The sequence below is a fragment of the Rana temporaria genome, chromosome 5, assembly GCF_905171775.1.
Source record: "Rana temporaria chromosome 5, aRanTem1.1, whole genome shotgun sequence".
Taxonomy (NCBI): Eukaryota; Metazoa; Chordata; class Amphibia; order Anura; family Ranidae; genus Rana; species Rana temporaria.
The window spans coordinates 310414022-310431149 of record NC_053493.1 but is presented as its reverse complement, the minus strand read 5'-3'; the positions used below and the strand labels follow the sequence as shown (position 1 = coordinate 310431149).

Genomic DNA, 17128 nt, shown 5'->3' with positions numbered 1-17128 from the left:
TGGGCAGGGTAGGGGTTGGGTGGGTCAACCGGTGGTGCGTAACTTGACTTGAAATTTTGAGCCCTGCTCTAATGCTCATTTACCAAAAGTAATGCAGACACTGCATTGTTTCTCATTACATCATTGATCTCTACACCAGCCTTTTCTGATTTAAACTGATGAAGATGTCAGTACCTGGTTATTAGGACATAATTGTTAATACTCCATTTAGAGAGTGATGTTTCATAGCCAAGAACAGTCCAACTTTCTTCTGGTGGTGAAATTCAACTTAAAAAAAAAAACATAAACATAAAATATGTGAATTTAATACATATATTTCTGTGTTCTTATCATTTTTCTTAAGAAATCCCCATTAAAATCCTACTTCATATGATCGCTAGTCCAGAGGGGTGCTGCAATGTAATGCTATGCTTAAAATGATATGTTATGGTTTTTTCATGTTTTTTAAGAATTGGCCATGTGAAGTTTTGTGTTGGATCCCGCTTTCTATAATGTAACTTCGATTAAATTGTCCATCAGCCATTCCCGAAGTCTTAAAAATGAGCAATGCAGATTATTCCTGGCAGTTTAATATGCATATATAATATTGTCCACAAAACATAATTCCATGATCAGTAGGACATGGGGATATGCTATGCTGGAACCCAGAAATGTGATAACATTGAAATGTCACTTGTCAAGCTACGCATTATTTATATGCAGTAATGGTAACTTGTCAGGACCAATACATTCTTGGCACAGAGTTCCACATTGCACTTCCAGATATGACAGGCAGTATTATTCAAGATCCGGCCTTGCTAGCTGCAGAATTTAAATTATAGAAAAAAAATTGCTTTAATAATTAACAGCACAAGACATAAATGTATTGCTTTCAGAATATGTTACCCATAAATTACCCAAATATTTTAAAGAACATCCCGAAAGTCCTATAAAATTATTGTAGCATTTAAACATAGTGTAGAAAGCCTTACAATCTTGAATAATAATATTTTGTTACAACTTATATGATCTAGCGTGGTGAGTGATCATTGATCAGACTCTTGGTCTTTCTCTTATTACATTGACTTGTGAGTTATGAAAACCAGCACATCTCTTTGGTGTTCTCTGTCCTCATTACCTCCATTAGAATGCTATGTTCATACAACCAAGTCTTATGAAAGCATTAATGAGCACATTTCACCAACAAAATTGCCTTCCTCAGATAAAGAATTCCATCTGTTTTAGCCTTCCAATGCTACTTACTGCGATAGCCAGCTATAGATGGGGGCGGTGGACATGTTTGTGTTTCACCTATGGTGCTTGTAGTGTCCAGCAGTGCACCAACACCTTTGCAGCCACTGTGCTATATGCTGGGTGTTTGGTGTGCTCTTGTACCTTTAAGAAGGGGTGGCTCCCCTTCAGTCCACCTGCCCCTATGTATCCATTAAAATGCATGTGCCTCCACTGTGGGGACACTCATTGTTTAGTGTTAGGACCACAGATATTACAGGGTGCCTTGGCGCGGCTCTGTGGCTCACGCATGCGTTTGCAAATGCGTGCGGACTAGACCGCCGTTTTTAACGCATAGTGTTAGACAGGTTAATTGGTTGTCTGCTAGCTGGTCGGTAAGTAGGCTTGGTTTTTCCCTGGGCATTCCCCAGGTTTTTGTTGTTAAAGAATTCCAATGCTCTAACATTACTTCCTATTTAGTTAGTTTAGCACAATTAGTAAAGACTCAAATTGTGATTTTGTAGTTATAAAGCCGTTAGACTTTAAAATAATTGACGTTTATAAGCAAAGTGTTCCTTTTCCATTTCAGACCATTAATAAACAGCCAAGAAACAAAAAAAATGTTTTAAAGAGGGGGCTCTAGAAAATGAACCGCTGTTATTTAGGAAAAAACTTTACTATAAAGTGGCTATAAACCCTCACATATACCCAGTGAAGTGAACAGCCTCAGATGATACACAGAGATTAAACAAATCCTTCTACATAGGTTTTACTTGTATATCTGCAGTCTTCCCTTTTCTACACTCTTTGGAAAGTGCAGATCACGTAAGACATCTTTCTTCCTCTTTAAGCAGTGGGTGGGGAGTCTGGGCTTACACTGTGAGAGAGCTGATTGGAGGAAAGGCACACACCCCCCTCCCCTCCACATAGGCAGAGGAACGAAGAAACATGCAGAGCTCTAGTCTAAATAGACAAGCTCTCTGCTTATCTACCTCTAAGCTCCCTCCCCAACACACATTTTCAGCTTCTGTTACATTGTGTGTTGGAGAACTTTTCAGAAGTGACCCTGCTTTTAATAGAGGAACAGAGCATTAGAGACAAACAGCACTCAGAGCTTTGAAGAGAGATATGTAAACACTACAGATAACACTACAGAGTGCCTAGGTCAAATGTACATGAATGGGGTTTATAACCCCTTTAATTATTTCTCGGAAATGCCCACTGCAGGCTTCCTGTTTTTTTTTTTTTCTTCTTATAAACAGAAAGCCTCATGTAAAAAATGGCAGTAAGAAGATTCCTTTAGCCACCAATAAAATTCAAACCTGGGTTGGATATTTGATGGGATTAGTGGTACTGGAAGCACCTTGTACAGGAAGTACACTCCTAGCACACTCCCATTAAGCTGCATAAGGGGTGATTGCATTAAAATGCAAGTTTTGCAGAATAAAATTGAAATATAAAGTACCTTCTATCCAGCTTCAAAATAGTAGAGGGTGAAAGGGTGAATGCTGTGTATTCCAAAGCTCATGAGAAGCCCCTTCAGCACAATGCAGGAGTGTATTAACAAGAGGTTTGGGATCTTCTGTATTCTCAAGATCTCTCTGGAAAGATTGTGATGGCATACTTGCCAGGGCACCGTAGATGGAAGCTGGGTGTAAGGTTAGGATATTTTTTTACTTTTTACCACACTTTTTTTTTCTACAGTAGGAACAGGGATTCTTTATGTTGGGTTAAGTTGACCAGAAGTCCCTGGTTTTCGCGGACTGTCCCCGGAGCCTATCTGTCCCCGGATCTGTCATCTCAGCAGGTAGGCCCGGAGGTAGAGCAAATCCAATAAGCTAATCCCTTGCGGTAGCTTTTTACAAAACAAACGTCTCTGGGCCCCCTGTGCTCAGTGGGGGCTGGGGGACAGTAAGCAAACTATTTTTTTCAGTTTAGGCAGATTAAGTTGAAACCCAGCCTCTTCAATATGAATACACCATGACCACCTAAAACCGAAAAAGAAATAGTCTGCTTACTGTTACCCGGCTCCCACTGAACACAGGGGGTTCCGGAGACGTTTGCATACAATAATTCTATAAACGCATACCACATACACTGCCTATATCATTTTAGGAAAATATGCTTATAAAATAGTTTACCATTTGCCAATAAAAAATAAATAATTTTAATCATTTTAAAAATCTGGTCACCTTATGTTGGGTGGTCCACTATTGTATAAGTGAACCTTTCATTTTTAGTGCAACGTCCACTTTAAAGGAAGCCTGTACTTTACCCATTCAGAGAAAGCTCCAGTACTTATGCCATGTGGGGCATAGTATTGTGTACAACTGACCAAACGGGAGGTAGGAGACTTATTGCAGAAATGACAGTAATGCAGCTTAGACATTCCTGTCTGTCAACATGTATGACAACTTATTGTACTGTATATACAGTATAAGTCTTGTCACGCTAAATCTCCTTTTTGCATTCCTGTTTTTTTTTTCTTTTGCAAACAAACATTGGAAATAAACATTATGGCCAGGATTCACGTAGCACTTACGCCGACGTATCTCGAGATACGCCGCGTAAGTGTAAATGTGCGCCGTCGTATCTGTGCGCCGTGCCCACAGAACTAGATATGCCTGAAATTAGGCTTCATCCGACCGACGTAAGTTTCCTACGCCGTCGTATCTTGGGCGCATATTTACGCTGGCCGCAAGGGGCACTCCCATTGATTTACGATTCGAATATGCAAAGGAGTGAGATACGCCAATTCACGAACGTAGTTGCGCCAGGCACATAATATACGCGGTTTGCGTAAGGCTTACGTCCGGCGTATAGTTATTCCCCATCTATGAGGCGCAACTCAAGCAAAGGTATGGACGTGGGAACTGCCGTCGTATTTTACGTCGTTTACATAGTAGTACGTGAATAGGGCTAGGCATAGGTTACGTTCACGTCGTAGGCAGTGATCCGTCGTATCTTAGGGAATAGTTTCGACGTGATTCTGCGCATGCACACTGGGATGCGTCCACGGGACAGCGCATGTGCCGTTCGTTCGGCCCATCATTTGCATGGGGTCACGGTTCATTTAAATGGATCACGCCCACTTCCACCTACTTTGAATTAGGCCGGCTTACGCTGAGGAATTTACGTTACGCCGGCGCAATGTTGGGAGCAAGTGCTTTGTGAATACTGTGCTTGCCTCTCTGTGTTACGTTGGCGTAGCGCATATGAGATGCGCTACGCCGGCATAAAGATGCGCTCAGGTATGTGAATCCGGCCCTATGTGTTTCTTCTTTTTATTTCAGTGAAAAAAAGGTTTAACATGCCAGGTTAATCAAAATGCATTTAAAACAAGACAGACATTATTTATTGTGGCATCTAGGAAAAAGTAAGAATTTGGTATTATGGACTTTGTGATCTCTGCAGTTCAGTAAAGTGCAATTAAAGTGAACAGCATTACAAACAAGAAATATATAAAAAGCAAAGTAATTGCTGCTGTTGTCGCCTTAGGCTGAGCTGAGGAAAATCAAATGCAATCACATATTAAGGTGGCAGACGGCAGTGTCATCACATATGGAATATATATGCATTCCTACAATTGTAGCTAAATGAATTCTTCCAGCTTTCTGGTTTATTCCTGGTTTCACTAATTCCTTTATATTGTCTCTGCAGAATTAGATGTTTTTATTAGAAAATTGTGTTGCATTTAGATCTGACCGAGTTTCTCTTTTTACTCTTTGCAATTCTGGACTTTGTGATCTCTGCAGTTCAGTAAAGTGCAATTAAAGTGAACAGCATTACAAACAAGAAATATATAAAAAGCAAAGTAATTGCTGCTGTTGTCGCCTTAGGCTGAGCTGAGGAAAATCAAATGCAATCACATATTAAGGTGGCAGACGGCAGTGTCATCACATATGGAATATATATGCATTCCTACAATTGTAGCTAAATGAATTCTTCCAGCTTTCTGGTTTATTCCTGGTTTCACTAATTCCTTTATATTGTCTCTGCAGAATTAGATGTTTTTATTAGAAAATTGTGTTGCATTTAGATCTGACCGAGTTTCTCTTTTTACTCTTTGCAATTCTGTTTTTTTCCCACATAGCAGCTAATGACAGATTTAAAGCGGTGGTTCACCCTCAGTGACACGATTTTACCATCGGGACAGGCATACTGTAGCTCGCGCTACAATGCCTGTCCCGATTTTTTTACCCCCGTACTCACTGTGTACTCGTACATTAAAGATTTCGGCTCCCGCGGGGAATGGGCGTGCCTATGGAGAGGGAGGATGATTGACGGCCGGCCCTGGCACGTCACTCTCCCCGAAGACAGCCGGAGTAGGTCTCGGCTCTTCACGGCGCCTGCGCACAGGCTATGCGCAGGCGCCGTGAAGAGCCAAGCCTATTTCGGCTATTTCCGGAGAAGCGTGACGCGCCAGAGCCGGCCGTCAATCATCCTCCGCAGTGGCGGAACTACCGCCATAGCGACCCACGCGGGCGCTATGGGGCCCGCAGCCGAGTGGGGCCCGGCCCGAAAATCTGACTGCAGTCCCGACCGAGTCTCTCTCTCACATCGGTATAATCAGTGGCGGTGAGAGAGAGACTCTGGTCATTACGTTGCGCTGGAGGGAGGAGGTGGTTGCTGCACTGGTTGCTAACGCCGGTGCCGCTTGGCGTGTAGCAACCAGTGACATCACGGCTGCAGTGCACCCCTCCGTGTTCAGTGCTGAAAGCGCGGGAGGATTTCACTTCCTCCTCCTCCAACCTCCGCGCTACAGCTCTGTCTCCTGGGGCCCAACAAAGCTGAGCTCCGACCGAGGCCGCCCCCTGACATAGCAGAGAGGGACACATTTGCAGCAACTGAGAGGGAGAGCAACATCTGAGAACAGCAGCCAACAACAGAGAGTGGTGGCCCCGGTGAGCAGCAGGAGGCTGACTGGAAGGAACAGCGCGAGAGGGAGTGAGAGAGAAGACCTGACCTGAGCAGCAGTGACATCCTCCCAGTCCCAGAGCCTGCACACCTTCCCCCAACGTCTGCTCCAGCTGTGCCTGTCAGCAAGAAGAAACAGGCTGACCGAGGACAGAGAGGACAAGGATGGTCTGGAGGTAGGTGCATCACACACACCTACCCACAGACAGGGGCTGGGACAGGGTGTACAGGAAGGACTGCAGGCCAGCTTAGGGGGTCAATTTCTCTCTCTCTTCCACCCCCCCTCTCTCTTCCAGCCCCTCTCTCTCTCATCCAGCCCCCCTCTCTCTTCCATCCTCTCTCTCTCCCATCCAGCCCCTCTCTCTCCCATCCAGCCCCTCTCTCTCTCATCCAGCCCCTCTCTCTCTCATCCAGCCCCTCTCTCTCCCATCCAGCCCCTCTCTCTCTCTCATCCAGCCCCTCTCTCTCTCATCCAGCCCCTCTCTCTCCCATCCAGCCCCTCTCTCTCTCATCCAGCCCCTCTCTCTCTCATCCAGCCCCTCTCTCTCCCATCCAGCCCCCCCTCTCTCTTCCAGCCCCTCTCTCTCCCATCCAGCCCCCCCTCTCTCTTCCATCCTCTCTCTCTCCCATCCAGCCCCTCTCTCTCTCATCCAGCCCCTCTCTCTCTCATCCAGCCCCTCTCTCTCCCATCCAGCCTCTCTCTCTCCCATCCAGCCCCCCTCTCTCTCTCATCCAGCCCCCCTCTCTCTCTCATCCAGCCCCTCTCTCTCTCATCCAGCCCCTCTCTCTCCCATCCAGCCCCTCTCTCTCTCTCTCATCCAGCCCCTCTCTCTCTCATCCAGCCCCTCTCTCTCCCATCCAGCCCCTCTCTCTCTCTCATCCAGCCCCTCTCTCTCTCATCCAGCCCCTCTCTCTCCCATCCAGCCCCTCTCTCTCCCATCCAGCCCCTCTCTCTCTCTCATCCAGCCCCTCTCTCTCTCATCCAGCCCCTCTCTCTCCCATCCAGCCCCTCTCTCTCCCATCCAGCCCCTCTCTCTCCCATCCAGCCCCTCTCTCTCTCTCTCATCCAGCCTCTCTCTCTCCCATCCAGCCCCCCTCTCTCTCTCATCCAGCCCCTCTCTCTCTCATCCAGCCCCTCTCTCTCTCTCATCCAGCCCCTCTCTCTCTCTCATTCAGCCCCTCTCTCTCTCTCATCCAGCCCCTCTCTCTCCCATCCAGCCCCCCTCTCTCCCATCCAGCCCCTCTCTCCCATCCAGCCCCTCTCTCTCTCTCATCCAGCCCTCTCTCTCTCATCCAGCCCCTCTCTCTCTCTCTCATCCAGCCCCTCTCTCTCTCTCTCATCCAGCCCCTCTCTCTCTCTCTCTCTCTCTCTCATCCAGCCCCTCTCTCTCTCTCTCTCTCTCTCTCTCATCCAGCCCCTCTCTCTCTCTCTCTCTCTCATCCAGCCCCTCTCTCTCTCTCTCTCTCTCATTCAGCCCCTCTCTCTCTCCCATCCAGCCCCTCTCTCTCCCATCCAGCCCCCCTCTCTCCCATCCAGACCCTCTCTCTCTCTCTCTCATTCAGCCCCTCTCTCTCTCCCATCCAGCCCCTCTCTCTCCCATCCAGCCCCCCTCTCTCCCATCCAGCCCCTCTCTCCCATCCAGCCCCTCTCTCTCTCTCATCCAGCCCTCTCTCTCTCATCCAGCCCCTCTCTCTCTCTCTCATCCAGCCCCTCTCTCTCTCTCTCATCCAGCCCCTCTCTCTCTCTCTCTCTCTCTCTCTCTCTCTCATCCAGCCCCTCTCTCTCTCTCTCTCTCTCTCTCTCTCTCTCTCATCCAGCCCCTCTCTCTCTCTCTCATCCAGCCCCTCTCTCTCTCTCTCTCTCTCTCTCTCATTCAGCCCCTCTCTCTCTCCCATCCAGCCCCTCTCTCTCCCATCCAGCCCCCCTCTCTCCCATCCAGACCCTCTCTCCCATCCACCCCCTCTCTCTACCAACTCACCCCTTCTCTCTCTCACCCCTTCTCTCTCTCTCATTCTCTCCCACCTCTTCTCTCTCTCTCTCTCTCTCTCCTACCCCCCTTCTCTCTCACCATCACCAAGCCCCTCTCCCCTGCCAAGTGGACACTGACTAACAGGTGACAGCTAAGCATGAGCTCCAGCGTGTTCGCATGCTACACGTGCGGAGCCCGCCAGGAAGTCTGCACGGCACTGCGCTAATCACAGCCAGGGAGATATCTGCAGCCGAGCATCGGGACAATGTCTCCCTGGCTGTGATTAGCGCAGTGCTGTGCAGACTTCCTGGTGGGCTCTGCACCATGCAAACACGCTGGAGCTCATCCTTAGTGACAGCAAGTGGGAGTTAGTGATCCCATCCCTTCCTAAGCACTGCCACTTAACCCATGCCCCCAGCACTGCCAGTCTGCCACTGACCTCATCCTCCTAATGAAGGACTACAGGTCCCAGCATTGGCCCCTCAGAGCTGAAGATGTGACATGCTCCCCCAATGGGGGAGTAGGAATCGGGTAGGTCAGTGTAGTGATCAGGTAGGTCAGTGTAGTGATCAGGTAGGTCAATGTAGTGATCAGGTAGGTCAGTGTAGGGATCAGGTTAGTGTCAGGTATTTCAATGCAGCAATCAATTAGGTCAGTGTAGGGATCAGGAAGGTCAGTGTAGTGGTCAGGTAGGTCAGTGTAGGAATCAGGTACAGTAGGTCAGTGTATTAGTCGGGTAGGTCAGTGTATGTGCAGTTTTTACCCCAGATGTGTTGTTCAATGGCATTAGTTCATTTTTTTTGGAGGGGGGGGCCCCATACAGCATTTTGCTATGGGGCCCTGAGATTTCTAGTTACGCCCCTGATCCTCCGTCTCCATAGGCACGCCCATTCCCCGAGGGGAGTCGGTATCTTCGATGTACGAGTACACGGTGAGTACGGGGATAAAAAAATTGGGACAGGCATACTGTAGCTCGCGCTACAATGCCTGATTTTATGGTAGAAGAATTTTTTTTTTATTTTTTGGGGTTTATAGGGTGAACCCCCGCTTTAAGTAAAAGGTCATCATTGCACAAGAATCATAAAATAAAAAAAATAAAAAAAAATCCACTATTCAGGGCAATGATCAATGCACCAATATGTTGTATGCTGAGAAGTAAAGATTACAAAAGCAATTTAAAGGAGAAGTATGGCAAAGGCTTTTTGGCTATACTTCTTAGTTCTGCACTCATATGATGCAGATTTTTCTGAAGCCTGCTGTCGGAAGATGTCAGAGAGCTGGCCCAGGCTCTGCAGTGAACCCAACAATAACCCAACAACGCCGCTGATAGTCTGAGCTAGCTGACCCCTTGCACTCCAGTGAGCACTCTAGAGACAGAGCTGAGAGCTGTGACTGTTAGTGAAGACTGAGAACCCAGGCTTTTTTTCAGTGGGAGCACGGGGGAACGCAGTTCCGGCACCTCCTGGACTGACTGTATGTAATGGCAAGGGGTGCTGGGATGTTCTGCAGGGTATTGATGCTCACTGCTTGGGATCTATTTTTGCAGGGGGGTCTGTTGTTGCCGGTAAAGGTCTATTGTTGCTGGTGGGGACCCTATTGTTTCTGGGGGGTCAGTTGTTGCTGAAAGAGATCTACTGTTGGGGGAGGGGTCTATTGTTGATGGCAGCCAGAGAGTCTATTAATGCTGGCTGTGCAGAGATCTGTTGATGCTGCCGGGAGTCTATTGTTGCTGGGGGGGGAATTTTGTTGTGGGTGGTCCATTGTTGTTAGGGGGATCTGATGTTGCTGGCTGCATGGGGATCTATTTTACCGCTTTTCTTGATATCATTACCAAATTCTATACAAATTACTTAGCACCACAAAATGATACTTGGTTCTATATTGTCTTAAAGATACGGTACTGGGAGGTGGGTAGGGGCAGAGAAAAGGGGTGACTCAGAAAGGGGGAGTTCCTGCACCTATTGTCTGAGAAAAATACCCGGCTGAGAACTAACCGATCAGCGGTCATTTGATTGCTCAGTTCTTGGTGTTAGAGCCAGCAGGGGACAGCTGTAGTATCAGGTCGATGCTGCAGCCACTAAGGTGAGTATTATTGTGTTTGTTTTTTTAATACCTTACTTCCTTTTTAAAGGAGACCAGTGCAATACATTAAATACATAGCTTGCTAGTGATCACATTTCTGGCTGTTATGCACACTAAATTGCAATCACAGAGTCACTTGGCCACAACAATTATGCAGATCCAGATTTAAAACTTGTTTTCTGTTGTTTCAATAACTCAGAAGTGGCTATTGGAACAGAGTAACATCCAGGCAACTAACAAACTAACTTTCAGATGGAGGTCAGCATTGGTAGCCTACACATTTCTTTCAAAACTGATTTTCTTAAAAGGGTTCAAACTACAGTAACATGTTATGTGTTACATCCATTTTTAGGGTTTTCATGTTGCTAATCACCCCCAAAGGCTAAGCACCTCCTCTCCCCTGCAGGTACTTGTTAGGTAAGTAGTTCAACTAGACCCGGGTTTTAAGGACAGTTTGAATGTATGGAAAGTCTGCAATGCATTGCCAGTCAGAAACACACGCACTCATGGTATGTCCAAGACTAAAGTTTTATTTCTCCTGCGTACTTGTACATAAGCAAATCATACAAGAAGGGACGCTCTAGTCCCAGCCAATCATATGTAAGTAATTAGGTCATACAAGTAATATTCGTCACAATTATACTACGTGCATAGAATACAGCAGTCCCATCTTTGTGCCTTGCTTATCTCATTTCTACTGCAGTTAATCTTAATGTTTTTCATTCTTCATCTAGAACATAATAACAAAATGGCAAGGTTGTTTGTCTATGTAACTTGTCCTAAAAGCTCTGGGTAAAAGGGTACATAAACATACACGCATTTATCACTAAGGGGGAACTCTAACAAGCCTTATAATGCATTATTAGTACAGGGGAACTATTAGCCTATCAATACATATGGGGGAACTCTAACCGCCTTTCAGTACTGTCACTTTTAAAATTGGTACCTTCCCAGCCGCTTCTTCCAAGCCTATTGCTCATATTTTCTGGATTGGCTGTTAACCCTGCCTTACGAATATATACTAAAACTGCCAAAACCTTCATGTACAGTACATATGCCAAAGCAACTTAAAATGCAGTCAATCCAAAACCCCAAACAGGTACACCCCAACAGATGTGGCAAAAGCTGTTTTTTCTTTTGCCCTGACTGGTAAAAGAAAACTCTAGGTTGGTAATGTACCTGGAAGGGTCCAACCTTTCTATCAACTCACCCACTTGAGATTCAAGTACCTTATAAGATCAGATCTTTCCTTTGATGTGAGGCTCAGTTTCAATATCATGGTACATTATGTTAATTTGGCCAGGCAATTCTGAAAACACCACTTGATTTTTCAAGAACTCTTGAAACCTCTCTCACCTCTTGAATCTGAGTAGCAGAATCTCTGACATCCTAACCTCTGGTATACCTCTAGCTGCTAATAATTTAGGGGTCGCTCTCTAAGACAGACTTCCAATCATTCCAGGATTTTACTAGCTTTACATAGTATATTTGGAGGGGCTTTTTTTTTCTGGGCTGGTATACCTGGTAGTTGATATCACTGATTCTCTCTCTGATCTCTGCCACTTTGCCAGAAATGTACTTTGTAAAGTGAGCACCAAATCTAAAACATGTTTTTATCAGAGCAGTTAAAAAATGAGATTATGCAGCATTTGCCCAGCAAGGGATTGACTTTGATTAAAAGGTAACTCCACTTTCATGGGGAAAAAAAAGCAAATAAAAGGAAAAAATATATATCATATACCAGGCATGTCCAAAGTCTGGCCCGTGGGTCAATCTCGGCCTGCGTTCCAGTTTTGAATGACCCGCCTGGTTATTTGGACATATATACCTTTTGTGCCCCCCCTGATGATCTCCCAGCGCCGGGCCAAAAAGGATATATATGCTGGCTGCCTTGGAGGGGACAGGGAGGCGGGACGAGTGCCTTACATACAGGAGGAGAATTTCCTGTTTACGGGTGGCCCATGTAAAAGAAAGTTCAGTCTCCTGCGCTGCCACTGGATGACTGTTCTGTCCAAAGGAGGCGGGACTTTCTATTAAAGAGGCTGCCGTGTAAACAGGAGATTCTCCTGTATGTAATATTTTGGCGATCGTCCCTCCCCCTCCACGGCTGCAGATGGATGGGCATCAATCAGGCTACACTGATGGCAATGGTGGGTGCTGCATTCCTGGCAATGGTGAGTCTGCATTTCTGGCAATGATGGGTACTGCATTCCTGGCAATGGTGGGTGCTGCATTCCTGGCAATGGTGGGTGCTGCATTCCTGGCAATGGTGGGTGCTGCATTCCTGGCAATTGGTGGGTGCTGCATTCCTGGCAATTGGTGGGTGCTGCATTCCTGGCAATTGGGGGTGCTGCATTCATGGCAATGGTGGGTCTGCAGATGGTACTGATCCTTATTTTGCTTTACAGTTCTTTATTTAAAATTTTCCTTTTTAATATGCAGCCACTGTAATTGCAATGCATTATGGCTATCTGGAGTTGTTCTGTACACAGAATGCCTACTGACCACTCCACAGAAATGTCATTTCCTGCTTGCGTGATTGGCTCACCAATTTTCCCAGAAGTCTGTCTAAGATAGAAGTCAGATTTCAGGCATCCCCTGCAACAAAAAAATCCCAATAGGAATATGTCTAAAGGGATGCAGGCCCAGCAGCTTTCCTCATTAGTGCTCTGCAGCTGCCACAGCTGACTGATAATTATGAAAACATTCCTATTAGACCCACGTAGCACAGAGAAACAAACAGGGATTTCTTCAGAAACACAAAAGGTAGGAATCTACAATAAAGGTTGTTATAATCCTTGCAATGTACATAGATCACCCAGAGGGGAATGTTTTTTTCTCAACAAAAGTGGAGTTACGCTTTATTGATAGCAGCAGTTGCATTTCTGTGACAGGGCAGTGTGACCACATGTTGAGCAATCTCTTTGCAATCAATAACAGCGCCCCCTATGGGTAAAACAGTTAAGGAACTTGGCAGAACTAATGAGTGAGTCCCAGCTATGAATGTATAAGCAGTACATACATTGTCTCACTGCCTTTCATTATGATTTATCTATGCTAGCCATACATGTAACAATCACAACTTATTGATCATAATACAGTCCTTAACTTAAAGTGACAATGTCACTTTATCTAATCTCTAAATCAATGAAATCTCTGCAAATAAATACTTTCCCTCCCTGCTGTCCATGCTGCTGATGTCCACTGTCTTTACAAGATATGCTAAATGAAAAATGTTCAGCGTTATTCAACAAAACAAAGATCGATTTTCCTAAACCTAGTTGAAGTTTCTGGGCAAGATTCTCAAAGAATCGGCGTTGGCGTAGTGTAAGCCATTTACACCACGTCACCGCAACTTACAGGAGCAAGTGCCGTATTCTCCAAGCACTTGCTCCGTAATTTGCGGCGGCGTAGTGTAAATGGCCCGGCGTATGGCCGCGTAATTCAAAGGGGGCGGCTTGTATTCAAATTAAGCGCGCCCCGCGCCGATCGAACTGCGCCGACGTGAGCATCATTGACGTAAAGTCATATTCGTGGACGACTTAGTAAAACGACGTAACCGACAGAAAAAGACGACGCTGACCCGACACCATACTTAACATGGCATACGGCGGACTGGCGTAAGGTTACCCCTCATATAGCAGGGGTAACCTTACGCTTACGTAAACGACGTAAACGACGACTACGCGACGCAAATTCGTTCGGGAATCGGCGTATCAGGCTCATTTGCATAGTCAAATGAGAACTGAACGTAAACGCCACCTAGCGGCCAGCGTTGAATTACATCTAAGATCCGACGGTGTAAGTGACTTACACCTGTTGGATCTTGGCCGTATCTATGCGAAAATGATTCTAGGAATCATGCGCATAGATACCCCGGGGCCAAAAACAGAGATACGACGGTGTTTCCTGAGATACACCGTCGTAACTCTTTTGAGAATCTGGCCCAAAGTCAGGATCAATTATTTTATTTAGTTTAAAATGATAATTTGCATATCAAAGCAATAATTTCGAGGATATGATATTTTCACATATCACATTTATGTATATAAATAGTCATTATAAGAAAAAATTTGTTCTTAGTAACTCTAATAATAATTTCCTTACTAATACAATGTCTTCCCATTTTCTTTTTTCAGCTAAGCATCGCTGTGTGCATTGGTTTCTTCACAGCATGGAGTCCATATGCTATCATTGCTATGTGGGCAGCATTTGGGTCTATTGATATCATTCCTCCTTTGGCATTTGCCATGCCTGCAGTATTTGCAAAAGCGTCAACAATGTACAATCCCATGATTTATCTTCTGTTGAAGCCAAATTTCCGAAATATGCTTGCCAAGCGTTTTCCAGATCTACGCAAAGTTTGTGCCTTTCGCTGTCTGTGCATGAAACATGTCAATATTTGCCATCATGTATCACTTCTTGGGCTATTCCACAAACTGTTTGGCAGAAAAAGATCAAACTGTCTTTCAGTGGAATCAAAAGAAGGATGTCAGTACTTCCCATGTGAAAAGTGCAAAGATACATTTGAATGTTTCAAACACTATCCAAGATGTTGCCATGATGTACTCACAGCTTTGCCTTATACTAAACAAACAGATAACATTTCAGAGATAAAGCCATCAGATCTCAGACATGGTGCCAAGAAGACTTTAAGAGTGAGTGTGCAAGGACAGAAAAGAACTGGTGTAGACAGCTTTGAAGTAACTTTAGAAGTAATTCCTGGGTCTAGTAAATGTATATACTGAAATATATAGAGGAGACTCTCTCTCTCTCTTACCTTCCTTTCATTCCAGTGCTATAGCCTTCAACCTTTTCAGTACTCCACACTTCTTTGGTTCCCCCCTTGTCCTAACCTAGAATGGCAATGGTGTACTGAAGCATAATCAGTAGTGCACTGTTTCCCAATCCTATCTACAAATATATACATTTCAGAGCCACGCAGGACCCCTTCTTCAGGCATGTGACCTCACATGCCTGATGAAGGGGTCATGCGTGGCTCCGAAACGTTGCTATCTGCTTTAACAATGTGATCGCTGAATAAAGCTTTTGACTCATTCTGGTGTGCTGGTGCTTTCTCTTGCCCATACCACACCGTTGGTGGTATCTGTGGATAGGATTGGGAAACCGTGAACTACTGATTATGCTTCAGTACACCATTGCCATTCTAGGTAACCAGATGATGCTTTCTGTGTTTCTCTGTGATGGGATCACATGCACCAATTTTTGACCCAGAGAAAAAACACCCAAACATGCATAGAGAAAATAAAGACCACAAGACCCAGGAAAAACCTTATAATTTGTTTATTAAATGTTAGTCCATATATTACACAACATATATGACCATTCTGACACGCACGAACAATAACATTTTTTGGAATATATTGGCCACGGCCTGGTCCACTGGTTTAATAAAAACTGTTGATTCAACTTTGTTTAACACTTTAATTTTTTGAAAACCATTTTAATACCAACCTTACCCAGCCCAGCCACTTGAGACTCGGGCTGATCCATCATTAACCATACAACATGACTTAAATCTCCCCTCCGAGGAACTACACTCAGAGTGAGCCACCACGTGAACCGGCCGCGACGGGAAAGAAAAAGAAAAAAGGGGGGGTAGGGCGGGGAGCTTCTCCTGTCGTTCTGGAATCAGGCTGGCACCGACCCAGGCCAGACTGGACCAATAAATAGGCTTCCAGGCTGATTCCAGAACCTTCCTAGTATCACCTGACCCTTCTGACCCAATAGCTGGCTACCTCCTGAGCCCACCTGAGCTTACCTGACACACCTGAAATAAATCAAACCTGCCTCAGTTAACTACTAATTTACCACTGCTGTCCTATTCCCTGTCCTTTGTATAACCCCCTGACCGCTGCCTGACCCCAGCCAGCTTAACTCACTATACAGCAGCTCCATTAAACTACCTAATAACCACTACTGTCGCAGTGATCCCATCTAGAAAGGGAGGCCTATGACAGGCACCCCCTTCCTTTTACATGGGATCACATGCACCAATTTTTGACCCAGAGAAAAAACACCCAAACATGCATAGAGAAAATAAAGACCACAAGACCCAGGAAAAACCTTATAATTTGTTTATTAAATGTTAGTCCATATATTACACAACATATATGACCATTCTGACACGCACGAACAATAACATTTTTTTGAATATATTGGCCACGGCCTGGTCCACTGGTTTAATAAAAACTGTTGATTCAACTTTGTTTAACACTTTAATTTTTTGAAAACCATTTTAATACCAACCTTACCCAGCCCAGCCACTTGAGACTCGGGCTGATCCATCATTAACCATACAACATGACTTAAATCTCCCAACCGACAGAAGGGCGCTACTTGCCGCCCTTCTGTCCCCACCCCCCCCAGACCGCGGCCGTCTCTATGCATGTTTGCAATCCCATGTTAAAAATGTCCAAACCGATCTCTGCTAGGTGAACCCCATCACTCCTATATAAACCTTGCACTCCTCCCTCTAACTCCAAATGGCGAAAGGAAAACCCCAGCTCTGGAGCGAGGAATTTTTCCATCGCTCTGTTGATGCGTTTCCGTACTTTTTCCAATGGTTTAAAAACCATTGACTCTGACCAACGTAATCTTGGTATTATTTCTGAGAATATCAGGACTGAATTTGGGGAAGACCGTCTCAGAAACCTGAATGTCTCCTTCATTTCTGACAGTAACTCAAAAGTCTTCGTTTTCCCGATGTCGTTCCCTCCAACGTGAATAATTAAAATATCCGGGGCGGAATATAAAGAGTATAACCTACTCAACTCAAATAACAAATCCCCCCATAACATCCCCCTACGTCCATACCAAAATACACGAAAGATTGAGGGATCCAAACCTAAATTCTCCAAATAAACTCTTTCTGCTGCTCGCTTCTGAGCCCAAAAAATAAAAGAGTGCCCTATTATCCAAACAGAGCG

At 45.3% G+C, this 17128-nt stretch overlaps 1 protein-coding gene across 1 annotated transcript in view; it reads left to right on the top strand.

Annotated features, from left to right (window-relative positions):
- The window catches only part of LOC120940950 (opsin-5-like), a 42585-nt gene extending 27534 nt beyond the window's left edge, over positions 1-15051 (top strand). Inside the window, exon 5 of the mRNA XM_040354113.1 lies at positions 14318-15051. Within this exon, the coding sequence (XP_040210047.1) occupies positions 14318-14926 (609 nt within the window). The 3' untranslated portion in view covers positions 14927-15051. The remainder of the gene's footprint in view (positions 1-14317) is intronic.
- Positions 15052-17128: the final 2077 nt, after the last annotated feature.